Here is a 22,739-nt window from a genome sequence, read left to right as displayed (position 1 = left end):
CAGAGTAAATCAAGGTGCAGAGAGTATTGGTTTGACCTTTTTTGAGCAAAGATGGGCATGGGTGTATTTACAAAGTTGTGTTAGGTATTGTTCAATGTGAAAAAAAGTATGTTAGGGTCAGATAGGGCAGTGAGAGTGACATCAGTGTATGGCAAAGAGTGGCTAATGTAAAATTCATAAATATGCTTTAGGTTATTACACATGGCTTATGTTCATCGTGTGAAAGCCTAACAGCAGCAGTAAAAATTGCCAAGTAGTTGAAACATTCTGGAGGAACAACATATTAGTGGTTAAGCTTAGCATTACAGAAGGCATGGCTGTAACCTTTGAAACGTGTTTTTGACAATTCAGCTTCACCAAGGCAGTAATGATGAGAAAGTTATCTCACGTGCCTTTCACAAGATGGTGCAGTGTTGGAGTTTAATACCCTCAAGGTGCATGCTGTAATAAGAGACCAAAGCTGAGGTGATTAAAACAGAAAAGTTGGCAAAGAAGTGTTTCTTTTATATGGGTTGATGAAACATGAGATGAAATTCGGCTTTGTAGATGGGTTCAATGGTTAGTGTGACAGAAGGAAGTTCAACTGAGATGAATGAGGATAAAAAGAGAACTGCATATCCTCAGGATGATGGGCAGGCAGACCCAGGTTTTGTGTGTGTGTTTGGTAGATGATTGTAAAGTTGGAATTCATCAAAGACAGGGCTGAAGTGAGAGTGAACAGATCTCTATGGTGAAGAGAATGTGGCGGTTGCTATGGGTGATGAAGTCAGCAATGTCAGATTTGTGACCCTATGCTGGCTGCATATTTATGAGCAAAATTGCAAAACAGAAAGATACGGTTGGTTGGAAAAGTGATAAGTGTTAGGTTGGAGTTGGATATTTGAGAGCAGGTGAAGGGTTTGTGTGATGATCAAAGAATGGGTATAGGAAAGATAAAGATGGGTGGGTTGGACACCTACTTTGTAGAGTTTGGGGAAGAGTAGTCTGACCCGGCCTGAACAGGGTCAAGGAGGAAATTGATAGAGGAGTTTTCCTCTCATGTCCAATTGTCAACCGAGGCGCTCTTGATGGACGCCTTGGGAAGAGGATTGAGGAGATGAGTGAAAAGCAAGGCAATCGGATGAGTAAAGCCAGATGCTGCTGGGGCGAATGGGAAAATGAGGTCCTTTTAGTCATAAAAGATCCCCGAAGAGTTGTCCTTGGAGCCAAGTGGAGCATTGGTGAATCATTCAATCGAGTTTTGGTTGCGTCTTGTTGCAGAATGTGCAGGAGTTGATTCAGCAGGAGTTAAGGAGTTTAGAATGACACTTCAAATGGTCTTATGATCTGATGAACACGTTTGGGGGGGGGGGGGGAAGCTACAGAAACTGATGGGAAGACGGCCACCTTGAAGTTAGAAAACATCCCCTTCTACATTTACTACTACTAGACCAGCTGTTACATCTATTCTACTACTGGTACTACTATTAATAAAATTATGTCTGTGGTTGCTACTACTGGAATTAGTATTACCAGAAATACCAATGTAAGCTCTGCAACTTCTAAGCCTGGTCTATGCTGCTTTCAGACCACATTTTACTGAAGGAAATGCTGCTACAGGTATTGCTACTCCTACATGTGCTACCTCTTTTGGCACCACCTTACTCATGATACTACTACTACCACTGCTGTAACTATTAATGCTACCAAAATTACAATTTTTTTACTACTACCTTCAAGACTAAAGTTACTCTACTTAGGCCTCGATTACAAGTGACCTACATGGTAAGGTACTTTTTTTTCAACCCAGATTGAAATCCTATTCCCTTCAAATTCTGAATTTAACTACAATAAGTAACACCTCTTATGAAAAGAGAGCAAGCTACAGAGCCTTCTTGGGTAGCACCCCAAAGATATGGAACTTTCTGCCACTGGATGTCCACCGAATGTCTTCTACCTCCTCTTTCAAATAAGAAGTGAAAACTCTTCTAATGAACAAGTTTTTACACTAAGGTGATCACTTTATGCTTTTTAGAGAGCACATTATGTCTTATTGTTTATATAGCTACCTACTATTCTGATACTCTGTATGACTACTACATTGATGTTCAATTATAGATATCAGTTTTACGATACTACTCTCATATATGTGACAAGTGTCTGTTCTTACAACTGTATCCTGTCTACCCTATAATTTAAAGCGCTCTGATACCCTGTAGGGTCATGTTTGCGCTATAAAAAACTTTATAGTTAAAAAATAAATAAATGCCTTCAAAAATGAGGCAGAACATGCAGAGTTTTTGTACCTTCTTAAACAAAATCTGTATGTCCACCAATTTGCAGAGCCTTTTTTTCCTCTTACAGTATAGTAGGCTTGACTTGCTGAAGTTTATTGGGGGGAAATATCCAAGGGTCTGGTGTTTATCATACCTGGCGGCAACCAGGTTAGATGAACATCATATAATTTGTAATTGCTATCCATGCTCAAAAGGGTGTTACTGTATCAGTACTATTGAAAGTAGTTGTTCCCGTAGGATTGCAGAAATCTTTTAATTGGTGAAAGACTAAAAGCAGCAACATTGGTAGTGCCACTACTATTGGTAGTGATTACTACTCATATGCCATTAATTATACTAGTAGACATAGTACTTGTAGTCGTAGAACTTGTTTTTGTACTAGTAATAGAACCTTTGTATTCCTATCAGTGATGTGTTATGACTCAAAGGAGCAGGGCTTAATTTGTGCTGGTGTTTGCCGGCACTGTGCACTGGCACACATTTATCAATGTCCACCACTTAGTTGTGCTGCCGGCCTATGTTTGAGCAAAACTTGTTAATAGAATGTTTAAACATTCACTATAAATTAAAAAATGATACAATTAGCACTACTAGGCCATCCCTACTGCTGGAAGTGACTTTGAATAGTCAAAAATGACACTCTTGGATGAGGATGAAGGTTAATAGGTAATGCTGGTACTCACATTTAGAAGAAGTGACATGACCTGTGGGTGGTGATAGCTGCAGTGGACTTTTGAGAATACCTTGAGCCCTAGGAATTATTTTTTGCAAATTAAGCACTGCATAGCAACACTACAAATGAGGTAGTGGTATTACTAGTACTAGCTACTAGTATTAGCACATGTGGTATCCGTGGCAATAATAATGGTACCAACAGTGATAGTGTTAATACCTTAAAAGCAGTATCAGTAGGAGAGACAGAAGTGGATAAGGTAGTTATTTAATGAGGGTAAGTAAACAGGATTTCCAAGTTACCTAACTGGGTGTTGAGGTGCAATCACAAAAGATATGAATGTATATCTATTTAATTTATTTAGTTTATTTCTAAGTATTGCATACCACTGTAAAGCTTCCTCACAAAGTGTCTAGGCAATGGGGTAATCAACTCGGTACGCTTCACAGTTAGTAATGCCTTACTATTGGAGGAACCCACTGAAGATCCTACAATCCTCACCAGTAGGTGGGTCTTAGAATGGATGCATGAATGGGTGAAAGGTCATGATTAAAAGAGTGCGTGCGACAGCAGTGTCAAGCACTGGCAAACGTGATAGGTTAGGGACATGACTAACAAGTATGCAAACGTGCTGGTGGAGATTTTATTTGCTGTGTCATACTTTGTTGCTGTAATGGGGTTGCAGTCTCTGCATGCTTCAGCTACTTCAAGCGGAGGGATACTTCATCGAGGTCATTGTTGCGCTATATAAGTGCCTTTCAGTTCATTTCGATACTTCCTGCCAGTTTCTGATGTCACTTCCTATTTAATAGTTTGAGGGTAGACTGGGCCAGCCCGGGTAAGAAATGTTTAGATTTACACGACAAAATAGATTATAGACAAGAAGTAACAAGCATTTGCAACGCAATAGGTCTTGCATTTGTCAGAGATAGAGCTATTGGCGTTGTAAATGACAATGTTTTTTATCTATGTGTTTTGGTTTGGAGTGTAGTGGATGTAGGAACAGAGACAAAGCTGAAGCACTGACTGCCTAGAGGACTTAGAATGAGATATTACCACTGGGACCAGAGAAGCAGCTGCAGCACTGTCTAGAGGACGTAGAATGAGGAATTGCCAACAGGACCAGAGAAGCAGCTAGCAGCACTGGCTACAGGTCTAAGAATGAGGAATTACTGACTGGACCAGAGAAGCAGCTATCAGCACTGCCTAGAGGACTCAGAATGAGGAATTACCACTTGGAACTGAGAAGCAGCCGCAGCACTGCCTAGATGACTAAGAATGAGGAATTACCACTGTGGCCAGAGACACAGTTGTAGCACTGCCTAGAAGATTTAGAATGGGGAGTTACTGACGGGACCAGAGAAGCAGCTAGCAGCACTGTCTGGAAGACTTAAAATGAGGAATTGCCGACGGGACCAGAAAAGCAGCTAGAAGCACTGCCTAGAGGACTAGCAAATAGGAATTACCAACTGGACCAGAGAGGCATATAGCAGCACTGCCTAGAGGACTAGGAATGTGGAATCACCACTGGGAACAGAGAAGCAGCTGCAGCACTATGTAGAGGACTAAGAATGAGGAATTACCACTGGAACCAGAGAAGCAGCTAGCGGCACTGCCTAGAAGGCTTAGAATGAGGAATTACTGATTGGACCTGAGAAGCAGCTGCAGCACTGTCTCGAGGATTTAGAATGAGGAATTACCAACAGGGCCAGAGAAGCAGCTAGCAGCACTGGCTACAGGACTAAGAATGAAGAATTACCACTGGGAACAAAGAAGCATCTGCAACACTGCCTAGAGGACTAAGAAATTGGAATTTCCACTGGGAACAAAGACACAGCTGCCACATTTGTGACCAGATAAAGAACAAGATTTACAGCCCTGTTTACAGAAACGGAGCTCCGAGTGAGTGAAACATAATTAATGGTTAAACAAAAGACTGGGTGAAAGGGAGCTATTGAGTAAAGTCAAATTTCTAACATTTTAACTTTGTGATGACCCAACTCGATCTTCAGTGACCAAGACTCTATAGATGATAAGTGAAAGCTAAGGTGCGAAATGGAGAATGGAGAAAAAGTGGGTGGGAGGGGAAAGCATTAACACTGGTCAGCTGCTCGCGTTTGCAACATTTCCAGAACATGAGGCAGGCAATTAGAAAAAATAGTGCGCAAAACAAACTTAAATGGACAGAAGCAAAATTAACCCTGTAACAAAGCCAGTCACTATAGGAGGGAACAACAGACCAAAAGGAGGGACAAATGGACACGATTTACAATTCAAAAGTAAGGAATTTAGAAAGGCACCTGGAAAAGCCAATGACAAGCGATGAGCCAGCTTGTAGCCTATATACTGAATACACCATGCCTTACAGAGCAGCACATGATAGCTGCTAGGTTCGACCTAAAAACCTAGCCGAATGTAAACATCAATAGTAAGAGACAATACATTTTTTTTTAAACATTCTCTTTTAGCACCAGCTTGTTGGGCAGTTTAAAACTGAAATGTGTCACCAAAGAGCTTCAGATATACTCTTTGCTTCTTGTGTTCAATGCAGTAAGAACCAGCTGACTGTCCGACCAACACTGAGCCTTTGGAGACAAGTCAAGTATTTACCAATTGAAAAAAGGTCACTATAGCCTCAAGGTGCATTGTTACATTTGAAGTATGTAACTGCATTGTGCATGCTGTTCCCAGGTCAGAGTTGGATTTCAGCCAACTACACTGACCTTTTCCTTGGAGAACAGCTAGTCCTCGCACATCTCCAGCATTGTGAGAAAGGGCTGGTAAGATGCCCTTTTCTGATATATTTGTTCTCATTCTGGCAGGGCATGGCCAATCCAGAATCTTTGAGGCAGTAAAACATTTCAGAGGTAGGTAGGTGAACTCCTGACCACCATTACTGAGAGTAAACCACCTGCTTTTTAAGTACCACAGTATTCAACTTTGTGTGCATACGCTGAACATGGTTGTTGTCAGATGTCCCTTCTGGGGGTCCACAGGGCAGAGAGGGGCTGCTGGGCCTCAGCTGTGGTGGTTCAGGTTGTTTGCCAATAGTGTCCTGGAATACATCCTGCTATGGCTCTCCAAATTTGGCAGTGAGGGGAACCGTCGCAGGCTTCTCAGGGAGGTGTGTGGAGGCGCCCAAGCTCGGAAATCACCCAACAGGTGCAATAGCTTAACTGTCCAACCCAGCGCTTACCTCTTAAATAAAGGAAAGTCATTTTAATCACACAGTGACACACAGTGATAATCAATGCTAAACAATTCAGTTTAAAATACAAGTTAGTGACTATGGTGACGCCTTCCCTTTGTGGCGCCGCCCCTGCTGATTGTCCTTTCTACCCTTAACCCACTAGTGTTACCCCCACAACGACTGGTCCTCCTTAATAGTAATGGCAGAGGCATGAATCAGGCACAGATATAGTCACTAATGTCCTCCACAAGTTATATTCACACTCATTCCACTTTCTTTTCAAGCTTCGTACCACTGATGGTCTAGTGGTTGTGCAGTAGTTCGTGGTACCGTCTCTGGAGTGTATCCAGCACTTGGAGTTCTTCCAACAGGTGAACCATGGTGATAGCAACAGCAGCCTTGTGAGCTATGCGCCACTGCATTTCTGAGCGCACAGCCTCCCGGCCCAGTCCTGGTGGTGCAGTGGCCCAAGTGTATGGTGGCTGATGATGTCACACGGCTGGTGCAGCCCTGCAATGGCCTAATGTCATTGCGCGTCGATTGCTGCCAAGCAAGTAGGTGTAACCCTGGCTTTATGACAGGTGCAGCCTGACCAAGCCAATAAGGCAGTTGCAGCTCCAGTCAGGCCGATATCGTGCAACAGTTTTAGTCCCAATTGGACTGTGGTCATCACAGACAGTTAGGTATTATACACAGCAGTTCCCAGGCAGCACGTAGGTTAGAGGCCTACGGGGTCCCTACCTATCATGGGTCGGCTCGTAGCTCACTCTCTGTAGCCCACTTCATCTGGACATCCCACAGGTCCAGGACACACAAGACTTCTCTTCCTTGACAGTCACTGCTGCTTCTAGGACAGGCTGACTCCTTCACTCTTTAAGCAAACAGGCAGCCCCTCAGCTTCTCCAGAATCAAGTGCGTACTTCAGGTGATATTCCTTCACATCAGGAAGACTGGCTGTCGGGTACACGCCAGCCCTGGTCACACAGGAGTCCTTCCAGTCGTGGTCCGTGCAGGTAATAGCGTTGAGGCGGCTGGCCGTGTAAGGGGCGATTCTGAGGGACGATGCAGAGGGAAAATTCATTATTTATTTAATTTTCCCTCTGCATCGTCCCTCGGAATCCCCCCTTACACGGCCCCACTGCTGTTACTTGCACAGACCAGGGCTGAGTCCTTCAAGTACTTAAAAGCACTTCTTTCTTAGTCTTGGAGGAACTTGGAACTGGAACCAAGTGGGGTGGATTATGTCCCATTTTGATACATAGTTTCTAGACAAACTGGTGGGGAGCCACTGTCTCAAACTTTAATAATGCTTTGGGATGGTTCCCCTTCCAAGCATGCATCTCAGCCACTCACCAGACACAGCCTTTATGTAGAGTGATGCTTCTCACAGCTGGTAGCACTGAGTCTGACTTTAAACTGGAGCTATCGTAACACAGGCTCAGTGAAGTATGAGGTTTCTGCACCTGGCTGTCATCAACTCAACTGAAGTAGTAATCAGGGATAGACAAAAATGGAAAACCTGACCCAGAAACTTGTTCAAATTACACAACAGAAACTACTGTCCCACCCCTCCTGCCTACCATAAACCAAATGGCAGTGATAAAAAAGAATTAATAAGTCCTAATGGAATTTCTTAAGGTAGCCCTATTGCGATCCCCCTCCCTTTAGTGTCTGGATCTCCACCCTCCAACCACAGGAGCAAAGCCAATACACTTGCACTGTCTGATGAAGCTGTCTTCAGACCCCATCTTGTTCTGTGCCAGACCACAGATATCCAAAATGGATCCCCACAACCTTCACCACTCAGGCTCTCTCACACATATATAGCCATACCATTGTACTTGTGCTTCATGCACTTTACATGTGCGTACTCGTATACACAGGTTGTCAGCCCAAGGTTCTGGACTCACACAAAACAGTGGAAATTTGCACAAGAAGAGACAGCAGGTCTCACTCCCAGTGACACAGGTAGAAAGAAATGGTCACACTATTAATCTTCCAAAACCATGGTTTCTTGGCATCTTCTTGGCTATCTAATCCAATCTGTCATTTTGAACTCAGATCAGTACAAACCTGTGTTCCCTTCATCAGCAAAAGCGCGGAGATACCCCTTCGGGGGTCTATGCAGGCGCTCTATAAGAACATAAAATAAAAATAAAATAAAATAAAATAAATCACCAATTTTGTATTAGTACTCTGCCCACAATGAGGGCATGTTGATGCTCTCCTCCAGGTCACTGAACTGGTTCGGGATTTCACATAGTCAAGCACAGACCAGGCCCTCTGTGCACACTCTTTGATTAGGGTGATAAAAGGGCTAAAATAAAATCCAGGATACCAGATAATGCATGCAATCGGTCACAGAACACATATGTAGACTATACAGGGGACATTCCCGTCCCAACAGTGGTGGTCCCAAAGAATGTTGCACAATTCGTGAGCTGATGACATGGATCAAAAAGGATGCTATTCTGCATTTGAATTCTTGGTTTGGAACAACGGTATTAGAAAAAAGGATCTACAAAAGATGCAGCTCAAAAGGTGTCCTTAATTAAATCCTTAGATGAGTAGCTGTGAACGAGAGAACTGTGTAATAACATCATGGCATAGTGTAGAAAGATATGTACTGTGTGTACACTGGTGCAAGGTATGCTTCTGCTCCGACTTCGGTGGTGTGTGGAGATTGAAAATGTATTTGTTCCTGAGTCTTTTATGCATTTTTGTGAAACTGAATTAAAGATGAGCTCTCCACCGTACAACACGCTGGCTGGTCACAGTTACAAATGGCTTATGTTGCATATGCACTCCTGCAAAAAACGGTTTTTCTTACAGGGAAAACCAAGAGGGCTATTAAATACAGGTTCCTGTACAGTGGCTTTGGGGTTTGAATTCAGACACATAAAATGAAGGTTCTCTCCCACACATTCTGCATTCTAACTGACGTGAATATCATTTTCACATCAAGAAGCTGTAATATGCTCTCCTGTTCATCCTTTATCCTCTTTTAAACCCAAAGCTCAGTCTAATAGAGAAGTCAGAGATTTACTGCTGCAAAGTTTACTCAACCTTGATGACCAATCTCTGCTGATCTTTGCTCATATGTTTAGGTGAATTAAAATCTGGAATTCTGAAGATTGGAAGTGTCTCAGTACCCGTGTACAATCCAAGCGAGAAGATGAAAGTGCCTGATGTTCTTTTTTACGACAACACCCAGGTAAGTAAATTGTTCCACAGTTCTGATGTCAACCACGTTGTTGCACATTGTGTAGACACACACCTAAAGATTTAGCTTTGACTGCACAGAGCGTGTCCTAGAATGGCAGCCATTCATTTCCTGGATTCATGATGGGGTCGGGCGTGTGGAGACAGGGTTACCTGTAGAAAACATGGGATAATTGGGCACCCATTGATTGAATATACAAAAGCTATGGGAGTTCTGGCCGACATTGGTTCATTGGTAATTGGCAACAGGAAGAGAAGGGATTGGTGACTGCCTGGGATGATCGACGTTTATTTCCTCCCGTTGGGCAAAGTAGGGTCCTTAATGGACCTGCTTTTATAATGTTGACGTACACCACAGCAAATATGATTACAAACCACCTACCACACAATGCACTGCCCCTTCACCTGCTTTCAGTGCTACCCGACTGTCATCAATCACCATCAGAAAAGCAAAGTAAGACTTATCTCTGTGCTGCACACAGTGGACACCGAGTGGTTTACCTGGGCGCTAGTTTCCTGTTGGGTGGCTCACTGAAAGACAGTTAATGCATATAGGAAATGCCAGGATATCAGTAAGGGAGTGTTGGAAATGACTCTTACTGCAGGATCACCCCCAAACATGTTGTCTTCCATCTCTCCTTTTTGCTGATTTTGTTTTTGTTGATTGGAGGACTCTGGGCACTTTCTGCTGCTAACCAGTGCTAAAGTGCATGTCCTCTGTGCTTAAAAAATTGTAACATTGGTTTAACCACAATTGGCATGTTTAGTTCACTTATAAGTCCCTAGTAAAGTGTGCAACATATTTCCAGGGCCTGTAAATGAAATGCTGCTAGTGGACCTGAAGCACTGATTGTGCCATCTTCTTAAGTAGCTATTTAAACATGTCTCCGGCCTGCCATTGCAGAACCTATGTGTGCAGTTTTAAACTACCATGTCAATCTGGAAAATTAACCTACTTGCCCGGCCCAAAACTTCCTTTTTATTACACATAGGTCACCCCCAAGGTAGGGCCTGGACAGCCCATCGGCAGCGTGCAGTGTATTGAAAAAGTTGGACATGTACTTTTTCATATCCTGGTAGTGAGATACTCTTAAATATATTATTCACTACTGCAAGGCCTATTTCCTCAATAGGATAACAATGGGATTGCCTTATTACATTTTATAAGTGTAATTTCCATTCGGGAAGAGATGGGACCCCCAAATTTGATGTCTCTGGAATCACAATTTAAAAACATAACGTATGGTGAAGTTGGATTTTAAATTGCTACTTTGAAAATGACACTTTTAGAAAGTTGCCATTTTCTTACTGTAACTGTTTGGTGCCTTCTGCCTGTCTCTTAATACACATCTGGGGTAGGTGACAGTTGGCTTTGTGCATTTCCTCTATTCAACACACACAAAGAGGGATCTTTTGCGCAACTGATGGGCCATCCAGGGGTGAAGGGCTCTGCTTCTATTTTCAAGGTCACTGACATGAAGGCTTTAACTAGCATCTGCCCCCTCCCTTTTTAACTGTTCACTTAACTCCCTCACTGTTTGGCTGACTCACATTCGCTTTCAACGCAGCACCAACTCCAACATCCCACTGATGACATTACAGAAGGCTTCATCTCTGGCTGATACTCGAACAATTTGAACAATACAACACTTACATACACATCTAGTGCAACTAAACAGATAATAAAGACCCTGATGAGAAGTACTTCCATTCAGTAAGTTTTACAAATGTCACTTTTAAATTCTGTTTAGGCTCAATGATACTGAATGTACGCAATGCACTGCACCAGCATCACAGTCAATCCGAGGCAAGCGCAGCAATTATTGACCTCTTAGGCACTACAGAAGGAACGTGACAGGCATGGTTAGTCCCCAAAGTCCTTTCTTATATCTCACAATGTACTTCTTTTATAATATCATGTAAATTAGTGCCTATTTACAATATATGTACTATTTAAAGGCCTATCTGTTTGCTTCCATCCTAAGGTACTTTTGCCTTCAGGTTTGTGCAACATATCGGTTTTCTGTTGCATGCATGACTATCGTCTGAAGGCGTGTTCCATATGTCACAATGGAAGGCATGCGTGTCTATTCCTAACTTGAAGTCAATAAAGTGATTTCATTTGATGGTAGAGCTAAATGTCTGTTTCCTTTCCGCCTGCAGCACCTGATGGTGATGGAAGACATGCTGAAAGACTTCCTGCTTGGAGAGCACCTGCTGCTTGTTGGCAACCAAGTGAGTGATGGACATGAGTGGTTTCTGATATCCAGTACACACATCTTCAACAGCAGCCATTTTTTATCGTTCCCAACATACATTTGGGCTATGGGTGCATGCCACCTTAGGAGAGAGTCACATCTGACATAGCCTGCTCTGTCTGGTGTGGCTTCTGGCCGTGGCAGTCTTCGTGGTCCCCAGACCTTCCTTCCCGAGGTGAGCGAGGAGCTATCAGAAAGTTCTTCAACTCTGGGTGCGCAAAGCTTGAGGAGTCAATCTACCAATCTAGGGGTACCGAAATAAACCGAGACCATGAGGGGTTTTCTGGGTCCATTTTCTGTCCGGAGCTCAGAAGAGCTCCTCTTAAGGAGGTGCCAATTCTAGCACAAATTCATAAGATATAGTATTTTGTTAAATAATAATTGAATAGAAATCCTAGCATTTCTCACTTTATTGCACTTGTCCGATATGTCTCCTGTGTATTATGTGTTTTCTTCCTTGTTTTGTGAAAAACAATGAAGGGTCTTGATAAGAAACAGTGGTTGCCAGTGGCATTGGCAGTGCTCCCTAGGGGGATTATCACATTAACATTAAGTAACATGAAAATGTAGGCATGCTGGGTGGATGCTTTTAGGATGAAACTGAGAAAAATAGAGATCTAGGAAGAATGTTATCCAGTGGCCTCAATCACTAGCAGGCACAGGGCAGTTTGTGGTATTGGAGAAACTGAAGGTGTGACGCAAGGGGAGGAGGCATTAGAATGTGTCAGATTCCATCCAGCGTACCTGCACAATGGTAAGTAAGCCGGCAGCGTCATGTGGCACAGCCCTCCTAAGGAAAGCTATCATCATCATCCTTCTGAGCCCATACAGTGTGGTGCAGGATGCAGGGGGACTGGACAGTGCCGGACACTGGACTGGAAAGGAGAAACGGGAGCTAGTCAGAAGAATGGGCACCGCAATAGCTCATCATAATAAAAGTATGTGAGGAAAAAGGGCGACAAGCTAATGGTGCTCGGTCTTATAAGTTGTGAGTATAACACTCTGCTCCTGCAAGTGATCTATATTATATGTTTGATTTGCTTTAGGTATTTGATTTAGTGCAATCCTTGATCCAATGAATAAAGGATCACTTTGCAAAACATTTTTATTGCAGCAGAAACATCTCAAACATGAGATGCTGTACAGAGAAGATTGTGTGTGTGTGTGTGTGTCTGTATGAGTCATTTGGCGGAATTGCTCTCATCAGCAGGTATATACATAGCGTTGACAACATATTTATAAAACATAAAAGAAAAGTCACTGCAGGAAAACACATCCACAGCTGTGGCTGTGAATTTGAGTTTTCAATAAAAAAGTATTTAAAACTGTAAATGATGTAAAAGAACGAGATGTGTAGGTACCAGAAATAATACGTACCAACGTTACTCCACAATAGAGGTCAAAAGAGAAGGGGGATGGGAGCACACTGCCTCACCTCTCAGCACAGTTCACCCCTTAGCGTTGTGGTAAATGCAGTTCACAGTAAATGCTTACTTGATCATTAGCTGTAGTGTTTCACTAAAGTTGGTGTAGGTTAGTGCTGTGAATCTCTAGACACATGTGTTTCTGGATAGTATCCTTCATCGGTAGAGATAAAAAACGAATTTCTTCAGGGGTTGCTGAGAAAGCTGCTACAATCCTCTCAGGTCTCAGTACCTCTCACTGGTGAGCAGGTGCATCGCCAAAAGCCCTTCAGCTCAATGCTAAAGGGGCGAACTTTGAGCCATTGAAGCTCCCTTGAGCCATCGAGCTGACGGGATTTTGGAGATGCACCCATGCGCCAGCGAGATGGACTGAGACATGAGAGGATTGTGGCAGCTTTCTCAGCTACACTGATGAAATCCGTTTTTTGTCTCTACTAATGAAGGATAATATCCAGAAACACATGTCTAGAGATTTACAGCACTAACCTGCACCAACTCTTGTGAAACAGTACAGCTAATATTCAAGTAAGCTTTTACTGTGTGCTGCATTTACTACAATGCTAAGGAGCGAACCGCGCCGAGGGAATTGCAGTGTGCTCCAATCTCCCTGCAGGTTGAAACAAATTAAGTTAAGAAGGTGCTGCAAACCAAAGTCCTCTGTTTTCAAATGTATCTTTAATGCGGACCTAACAATATGGTGCAATATTGGTTGTCACGGTTCAGGAATGGAATTGAGTGTTTTCGCCATGTTTAGCCGACAACATCTGCTGCTGCCTTGATCTGGTGCTGATGGAAACCCCGTCTGTCTTCACCCCCATTGTTTGCAAGAGAAGCACTTGTAACACACCCTGCTCGTCTCCCATCCGTTCTGTCACCTTACTTCAGATTTGAGGCCCATTGTCTGCCAGGGGAAATGTAAACCAAAACTGATTAAAGTTGGACACCAGAGCACATTGAAAGAAGTCAAATAAGTGTGTGAAGTGTGTGCGTTTTCTCCATCTTTATCCGCAAACGTAGCGCCTACAAACGAAACACATTCTGCTTTAACGCAGGACCAAAAATAGGCACCAGCAAACCTGTTGTAGTTAGGTTTAGAGACCACACATGGCTTCTCTTTCGATCAGTAGCGACACTTTGCATTGCATTTTCTGTAACCAAATAAGTCTGTCGTCAATGACATGATGAAGGCAACGGTATTAGAAATACGGTCAAAAGCGTGGGGGGACAGTGTTGGTTATATAATGAGGTAACAATCGAAACGTATATGTTGTAACTCACAAAGGCGAAAGAGGGAGCCCCTGATAAGCATGTGTGGAGACTTATGAAGTGCCTGGAGAGGGGGTGTATTTACGCAATCAATCAAGCAACTGAGATTTGTATAGCACGGCCAACCCCCTCGAGGGTATCCAGGCGCTGGGCTCCTGCTGCTGAAGGTGGAATCAGTCGAACAGCCAGGTCTTGAGTACCTTTCTGCAAAATCAAGATTTCACACAATCTGCAAAGAGACAACGTTTTAACCTGAACACAAGACAGCATTTGTTTTTCTTATGTTTGTCTTGGTGGGTAAAGGACAAATTGCTAGGATAGATATATCCTGAATGCTTTACTTTGCTTCAGCCAACAAGAGGGTTTGGTGTGTTAAACACTCTCCACTGACATCTGCTGTGATCTTCCCTTCACTAGGTCGAATACTTGCATCCCTCTGAAGAGAGTAAAATGAGTTCCATTACATTTGGTAATAGTAGCACCTGTTACAGCACTTAGCGGCCCATGCATCAAGGGGTTTTGCGATTCGCAAAAATCAGCCGTTTGCAATCACAAAATGGCCTTGTGCGATGCATGAAAGTATTTGGGATGTGCAATTTCGGTAATCCCAATTTTTTTCGATTTGTCAAATTGCGATTGCATTTAAGGAATTGCAATTTGCGATTCCTTAAATGCAATGCAATGCAAGAAGCACTTTGAAATAGCAATTTTGCTATTTGGGACTGCAAATTACCGAAAAATTAAACTGGTCGGTAATTTGCAAAAACGTTGAAAAATGCACTAAAGTGCAATTTTCAAAGTTTCATGTTACCCAAACACACATGCCCTTGGGGCATGTGTGTGCGCAGCATGTGTGCACATCACAATTTCAGGGGTGCAACAGGGTGTCCTTTTGACACCCTTGCACCCTTGCACCCGTGGAATTGCATGTGCAATTTCCCATTCATTCCTATGGACCCGTAGGCCCATAGGAATGAATGGGAAGCCATTCCTCAATTGCGACTTGCAATTTGCGAGTCGCATTTAAGGAATGTTTAGGAATCGCTATTTTTAATTGCGATTCCTACATGCGCAGGTTTTTGTGAGCTCTTAATTGCGTTTCTTTAATAATCGCAATTAAGGATTCGCAAAAGCATATCTTGATGCATGTGCCCCTTAGAGACTGAAAAGCAAGTTTTTCTTAGCATTATATATGAAATTGTTTTTGGTATCTCTGTGCTTTTCCTTTTCTTTCTTCTCGGCTTCTGATCTCGGATTGGGCAGAAGGCTTTGAGCTTTTCCTATTCTTTCTTCTCGGCTTCTGATCTCGGATTGGGCAGAAGGCTTTGTGCTTTTCCTTTTCTTTCTTCACGGCTTCTGATCTCGGATTGGGCAGAAAGCTTATAGGACCACGAAGCATCGGTCCCTTGTGTTACCTTTGTTCTGTGGCATCAGCTCTCCCCCACTGCCTTACTCCGGTCGCTAGTACATCCTTTTTCTCCAGCACCAACGCTTGTCCGTACACACGTCTCATCTATTTGTCCTGCGAGGTAGACTGTGTCAGAAGGTCCTGTAGGCCTGTTAGTGTTGCATCCTGGTTTCTTCTGTGCCCTTTGAAGTGTCTTCTGTGTGCGCCTGTCGGTGCATCATGGTTCTGCTCTGTCTTTTCATGTCAGAACAACTCTCCTGCAGCGTTCTCTGCTTGGAGCCAGTTAACAGGTCAAGGCTACCGCTGTGCTATTCCTTTCTTTGTCAGCCGTGTTGTAGTCAGGAGGGAATTAATGGTCTGTCCTTCTTTCTCTCTCCCCCCACCCCTGAGAGGGCGGGCGGTTTAATGTCCTTCCTCTTTCTTGCTCCATCTGTTCGCTCCTTCTTACTTGTTTTATCCTTTCTTTCATTTCTTCTATCTTACCAGCATTAATCCTACTTCCCCTCATTTATTTATCAGCCCATTCCATCATTATTTCATGTCTTCATCGCTTCCTTTCTGAATCATCTCCTTTCTAAATTTCTTCCTACATCCACCTCTTTCTTGCTGTTTTCTTCAATAAATCCCCTTTTGCCCTGTTTCCTCTTATCCTTTATTCATCTCTTCTTCCTAGATTTCTCTTTATCACTTCCTTTGTGCCTTCCATCCTTTCAACGTTCCTCTGTACATTATGCCCTTCACCCCTCACTTCCTTTTTGAAGTCCTAATTTATCTTATCCTTTCTTTCATTTATAAGTTATTTTCTTCCTTAACCCTGCCATCCTGTTTCCCATTCTCCTCTATCCCTCTACGTTCTTATCTTCTTTTAATCCACATTTTCCCCTCTTTCTCCTTCCCTGACTTGTACACTTCCTTCATATTTTTTTCTTTTCACACCTTCCTTTATTCCTGCCTTGCCTCCTCTTTATATTTCCCTTACCCTCTTTTCCCAGTGTCTCAGTCAGGGGAGAGCACCACATTTTGCAGAGCTATCAGTATTTGCAGTAGGTTGCAGTATGTGTTTGTTGCTTTCTGGGACAGGTGGGAGAATGGATAATGAGGCTGGGAACTATCTTTCCCCCTCCTTCACTGCTTGTGGGCTTCACCAGTTTCCAGCCTGTGTCAAGTGGACCGTTCTCTGGCTATTGGCAGGTCTTTCAGAGGTGTTGATTCAGCAAAATGCTTGATGAGGAGGAAGACACTCTGACCCCCTGATGACACCACATGGGGGGACTTCTTACTTTACCCATATCTCCTCAAAAGCCTTCTATGTACTGGTGAGGGACTAGCGGAAAGGAAAATCACGGAAACTATATGCAATAAACAGGGCTCCAGGCCCCCTATTACAGGCCTTCATGGTCTCTGAAGCCTTGGGTAACACTCTCATTGCCAGGAGTACCAAAAAGCACACCTGGGGAACTGTGTCTAGCCTTCCCTACTGCTAATTTACGTCCACATTTCCTTTCCCAGATAGACTCAAGAGTCATCACTCCCAGGGAAAAGAGTGCTGCATAGTGCACACAATTCTTAAATGGTTGTCACAATTATTTAGTGAAGTGGTTTTGTCCAAGAAGTAATATTAAATAAAGAAATGTTTTTTACTTGCAATTGACAAGCATTGACAAAGCCAGTATTTCTTGCTTTAATGTGCTGAATCATGAGATTAGCATTTATGCGCGACTGTTTGCCTGTATTATCACATTAAAGCCAGAAATGTTGGCTTTGCCAATGCATATTAAAAAAGCATTGGCAAAGTCAATAGGTCTCACCTATGTGAGAACGAGTGGCTTTGCCAATGTTTTTCAGTTATGTTGTAGAGCAGCGTTGCTAAAATGTATTTTTAAAAAAAACTAGACATGCTTTTTTTTTACCTTCCCGCATTGTTGTGCTTTTTAAATAACTTTTATAGCCATGCTGCTCTACAACATGGGTCAAAAACCCTAGCAAAGCCAATAGCTCTCACATAGGCCACACCGATTGACTTTGCTAATGCTTGTTTGTGAAACCAATGTTAGAGCTCAACACATAGTCCTATCTCATTTAAGAAGTGAAGCATCATGTTTCATCTGCCTTGAGCCAGGGAGAGGCAATACCCGCCTCTTGGAAAGGGGTAGGCATCTCCAGAGAAGCTGGACACAGTCATGTTTCCATACTGCACAAGCAGATCACACCAGCATATAAATGGAAAGAGTTCAGACGACACACATGTATACATCCAGTGTATGCGGAACACGCAAGCACATGCTGCATAGAGTGCACATCCATATTCATACATCATGCACCTAATAATGAAGTGAACGGTGTATATAATGCAGAGAAAACTTGTTTACCTACAGTATGCTCCGAACACACACATGTGTATGGTACATAGAATGCCGACAATGCATTTTTACATAAACTATGAGTAAAGCAAAGAAAATTAAAAAAGAAGCAGCAGCAGCAACATGATAGGGGGGAAGATAAAAAGTAAAATAGTACCACTGTCTCAGTGCCTGCAGTGGAAGGACTCTAATCAAGCTGAACCAACCCGTACTTGGTCCATGCTCCAAAGGAAAGAAGAGGAAGTGAAGCTGTCATGCGCTGCCCAATTAGGATGCAGAAAATAAGAGTGACAATGAAGGCTCCTAGCCCCTTGTTGTATTCAGTATCTCTCACAAGTGAGAGTGCATGTGAGACATAACAATAGCGAGGTTACCTAAAGTGGGATGACCCTTCCTGAAGAGATATTCATAAACCATCACTTTACCACAGGTGTGGTCCCTGAATTTAAGCTCACCAAGGCACAGTCCCCAAATCCAGACTAAGCGTGACCCCACATCCCCATCACAGATCCTAGAGGTGGCATCTAGAATTCAAAATAACACCCACAAAAGGATGCACATGGCTGCCAGACCTGCACACATCACAAAATGGACTGCTCACGTAACCCGACAGTAACAAGCAGCCCCAAGAGCTGGGCACAACATATCAGAGGCACACCCCAGAATTAGACTCAGCACTTCACATGGCACCTTCAGTGCAGTATATCATTCAACAATGCCCCAACCGAAAATAACACTGCAGAGGTGGTTCAAAGCTTGAAATGACGGCTCTGAAGAGCCCATCAGAACTGGCACAAGATGCTGAGCCAGCGGCGAGATGTACACGGGGCGTTTGCAGTCCGCTGTGAGGCCGTGACAGAACCCATCAGTTCAGTACTTAGTATTTTCTGATATAATACACAGCTTTGTCCAACGTTTTTGTGTTTTTTGTTTGACTTCAGCAGTATGCTTTGCTTGGACCGACCAGGGATTGGCACATGGTCATCTATTCAGCCATCTGCCAGGCATCCTGGAGACCTTCCAGGGATCTGTTCTAGTTCCATTTTCTGCGATAACACAATGGCTTCACAGGACACTCAAATAAACCATCCTATTCACTTGGATGATTCTAAAGGGTTTTTAACAGCATATGCACAAACTGCCATGGGCATTTGCCTTGGCAAAGGTTTACAAATTGTAATTGTTCCTGCCTGCTTGTTCTTACTAAATGCCAGGGGACTACAATGCCAGGGGTGATGTTTGAGAAAATAACATAATGCATCCTATTTCCGAGCACTTGCACACAATGCCTGCCTTTGTAGAAAGAGTAACAAAAAATAAAGAAAACACGCAAAATAAACACATAAAATGAAATGCCTCGTAGTTGGTTAAAGGTCATACAAATTAGATAATATACTGTTTAGACATGCACTAAATATAGCTCACAGGCTTTGCTTTGTTTATTTTATTTATTTCTTGCTAGACTTGTAATGACGTGAGATGGGTTAAACATGGTCATGTGATTATGAAACCTAACCCTGTATGCCCATGTCCTTGGTTGAGGATTTTACAGGAGGCTCTGATTCACTGAGCGGGTCAGTGCGGTCATGCAACATGGAATCACATGTATGTAGGCTGGTGCAACAGTTTCTGGGACAAAGCCAATTCTGCAGCATAATTGCACCTCTAGTCTCAACATTTATTTGGTTACATGGCACTAGTTAGTCATGAAGGCATTTATTTATGTTTGTATTTATGTATTAATTTAACGGTTTTTATTGCGCAGCTGCCCCAAGTTATATTAGTAGACACTGCATGATATTAGAAAAATACGTAATAATACTTTAAAGACTGTAACCTTCAGGCATGAAATGTTTAATTCAGGTTGGTAGTTGTTGTGGGGAGTCACGGTGGATTACTGAGGTAAGCATTGGTTTTCAGTACCTACCAGTTTGAAGGACCCTTGTGATTTTTCAGTAATGCAAGTTGTAGAGGAGTGAGGTAGCTGAAGTATTTTTTGCTGTCTGAACGATAGGCAGGTGGATTGAGTTCTCAGCTGTGTGGCTGGTGAGTTTCAGGCGATGGTTGTTGATCCAGTGAAGAAATGTTTTGTGACTTGGGAAGTCTATAATTTGGGGCGATCCAGTTGATATTAATCTGTACTCTACAGTCCTGTGGACCACCCGAAATAGACTAAAGTATACAAAAAATTGATTGATGGTATGCTTGGATTGATCTCAGCCATTGGTAATGACTCGAGCAACATACCAATGCATCGTTATTTTGCACACCGTCCCACCTCAGTTTGGACCCAGCCATATGCACATCAGCTTTGGTCCTGCTCCGATGGGAAAGGCAACGGCTGATATTAATTCAAGCATTCCATCCACCACTTTTTTGTAAACTATAGTTTTTCACACGAGATCGAAAGCAAATTGGCAAATATGGAGATGATTTAGGTGAATGGCTTTGTTGATTTTTATTTAGTCCTTACTAATAAGGATAGCGAGTGAAGTTCTTTTTAATTAAAAAAGAAAGACAGCTTTGAATGATGCTAGTGAGGATAGCGGGATGCTAGCAAGAATAGTATTTCCAAAGCTGACACAGGTAATAATTAAAGTATGTGGTGCTGTTTTTAATTTGCTTGAATGCACTGATACACTTGTGTTTTAAAGAGAAGATGGCTGCAGTCTGCAAAAAAACTAACATCTGATGAGGTTTTATCTTGTGGTACTTTCTTGCAATATGCCAGAGCGGGGATTCTTATATCTTAATCCTTGAGTATAATCATCAAATAATCCCTGCATTGGTCATATGGAACTTTGTTAGTCAACAAGGAGAGGTGATAAGGAGCTATCATTTACATAAAATACCATGAACAGTGAAGTCCAACTGGAGCTTCACAGGAATCAACAAAGAGGTTTAGTGTGAGTTTAAAGGTTTTATTAACCAATTAAAACAATCATTAATCCAGTAAATATTAAAATGTAGCCAGCATTATTACAGATTCAAATAAGCTATAAGTTGATATTTCAATACTTGTCAAAATAACCACGTTGGTAAAAATTACAAATAGGATAGAGAAAGTGTGTTTCATAAAAGAAAATCCCTAATCTGAATTCATGAAGTTTTGGACATTAAAGAATGATTATCTTCAGTAAGCAAGGTTAGGTGTCAGTTTCAGGAACCCAAATGGAGGGCTCTGATGAGAGAATAAAATGCATAGGCATGAAGTCTGAGCTCACAAACAGTGGAGATTAGCAGAGGCTGGAAAGGTTATTCTCAGATCAAAGTGGAAATCTCTAAGATCTGCCTCCCGTGAACCAATCAGTCTCGAGCAAACTCTAGGAGCAGGTAAACTCCCCAGTTTCTCACTTCTTCACAGTGTGCTATGTAACTATGTCCCTGGTTTGTTACTTTGAACAGATTTAATAGCTCAGACAGTTCCTCCCATGAGTTGCGCTTTCTGCCATTTCCTCTTTCCCTGGTGAGAACCTCACTATCATTTGTCTAGTACATAACAAATGCTTATTCACTAACTAACAGAAAACTGCTGCAAAATTACAGCGTCTGCAGTGGAAAGAGATAAACGTTTTGTGCAATACAACACTTCAAAAACACGAAAATAGTCCTCTTAACCCTGTACAGTCGATATTTATATTGACATTGGCAGTTAGGCTAACTTAAGTCAATGAAATATGTTAATTCATTTGTTTTCTTATAATTCCTAAATATGATTACCTATTAGAAATTTGCATGTTTTATGCTTGTGTTATTCAGCATTGAGTTTTGCACTTTAGAATTAAATGCATATATATTGCAAAATGAGGACATTCCCTCTATCAGTTCCACCCTTTGATAGCTAGAAATCGAATCACATTTTAACACAAAAGGTTCTTCAAGGTGCACCTCCTTCATTTGCTGAGTCATCTATCTTAACCTTTAAGCTTTACATCTCCTTCAATTCCTGGTACATCCTACCCTTTCTTTCTTCTATTTCTACTTCTTCTCTTCTTTGCCTTTTTCTTTCTTCTTTCCTTTTTACTAAATAACAACGAAATCCCTAAAATTCAGCAAATGAGCTTATTAAGCAAATGGCAATAATCAATATAGTCTTTAATATAATACCTAAAAATCCACTCCAATACTTCCAAGCTAGTTACTTATAGCAGAAGCTCCCTCACCCAAGGTTCCCAAAACACTAGTTGTTTCTAGGTTATCTAATTCAGTTTTTAAGTCAGAAATGTTCTTTGTAAATTCTTCCATAGTCTTATTTTTGTCTGGTATGTACGAACAGCAATTTTGTACCTTCAAATTCTTACAGACGCTGCCTTTTTCTGACCCCCATTATGTTCAAAACTATCAATCTTGCAAAACTGTTGATCTAGCAGCTACTAATTCAATATGTGTTAGTGGCTAATTTATCCACTATTGGCAAAAGCTTTCTAATTTTCCTGTCATTTAGGGCTACTCCTACTGGGGGAATAATTGCACCAAAAATATCTCCCACTAATTGTGTCCCATAATTAGCCCTTCATCTATGTCTATGAGATGGATTCATTGTCAAAGCTTCTATGATATTCACATGATACGTTTTAGAAAGAATAAAGCTAAATATCACACATCTTCCTAATCAGCAGACAATTGGAAAAATGCATCTTGCCCCATATAAAGTATACTCCA

The 22,739-nt window shown here is 42.2% G+C and overlaps 1 protein-coding gene across 1 annotated transcript in view; it reads left to right on the top strand.

Annotated features, from left to right (window-relative positions):
• Positions 1-22,739, top strand: part of LOC147659640 (von Willebrand factor A domain-containing protein 8-like) — a gene marked incomplete at its 5' end in the record, with an annotated part of 1,204,277 nt that overhangs the window by 332,841 nt on the left and 848,697 nt on the right. The window contains 2 exons of the mRNA XM_086951584.1: positions 9,247-9,353; positions 11,525-11,596. Coding sequence (XP_086807710.1) covers positions 9,247-9,353; positions 11,525-11,596 — 179 coding nt within the window. The remainder of the gene's footprint in view (positions 1-9,246; positions 9,354-11,524; positions 11,597-22,739) is intronic.

The sequence above is a fragment of the Lissotriton vulgaris genome, unplaced genomic scaffold (assembly GCF_964263255.1).
Source record: "Lissotriton vulgaris unplaced genomic scaffold, aLisVul1.2 SCAFFOLD_293, whole genome shotgun sequence".
Taxonomy (NCBI): domain Eukaryota; kingdom Metazoa; phylum Chordata; class Amphibia; order Caudata; family Salamandridae; genus Lissotriton; species Lissotriton vulgaris.
This window is presented reverse-complemented; position numbering and strand designations above follow the sequence as displayed.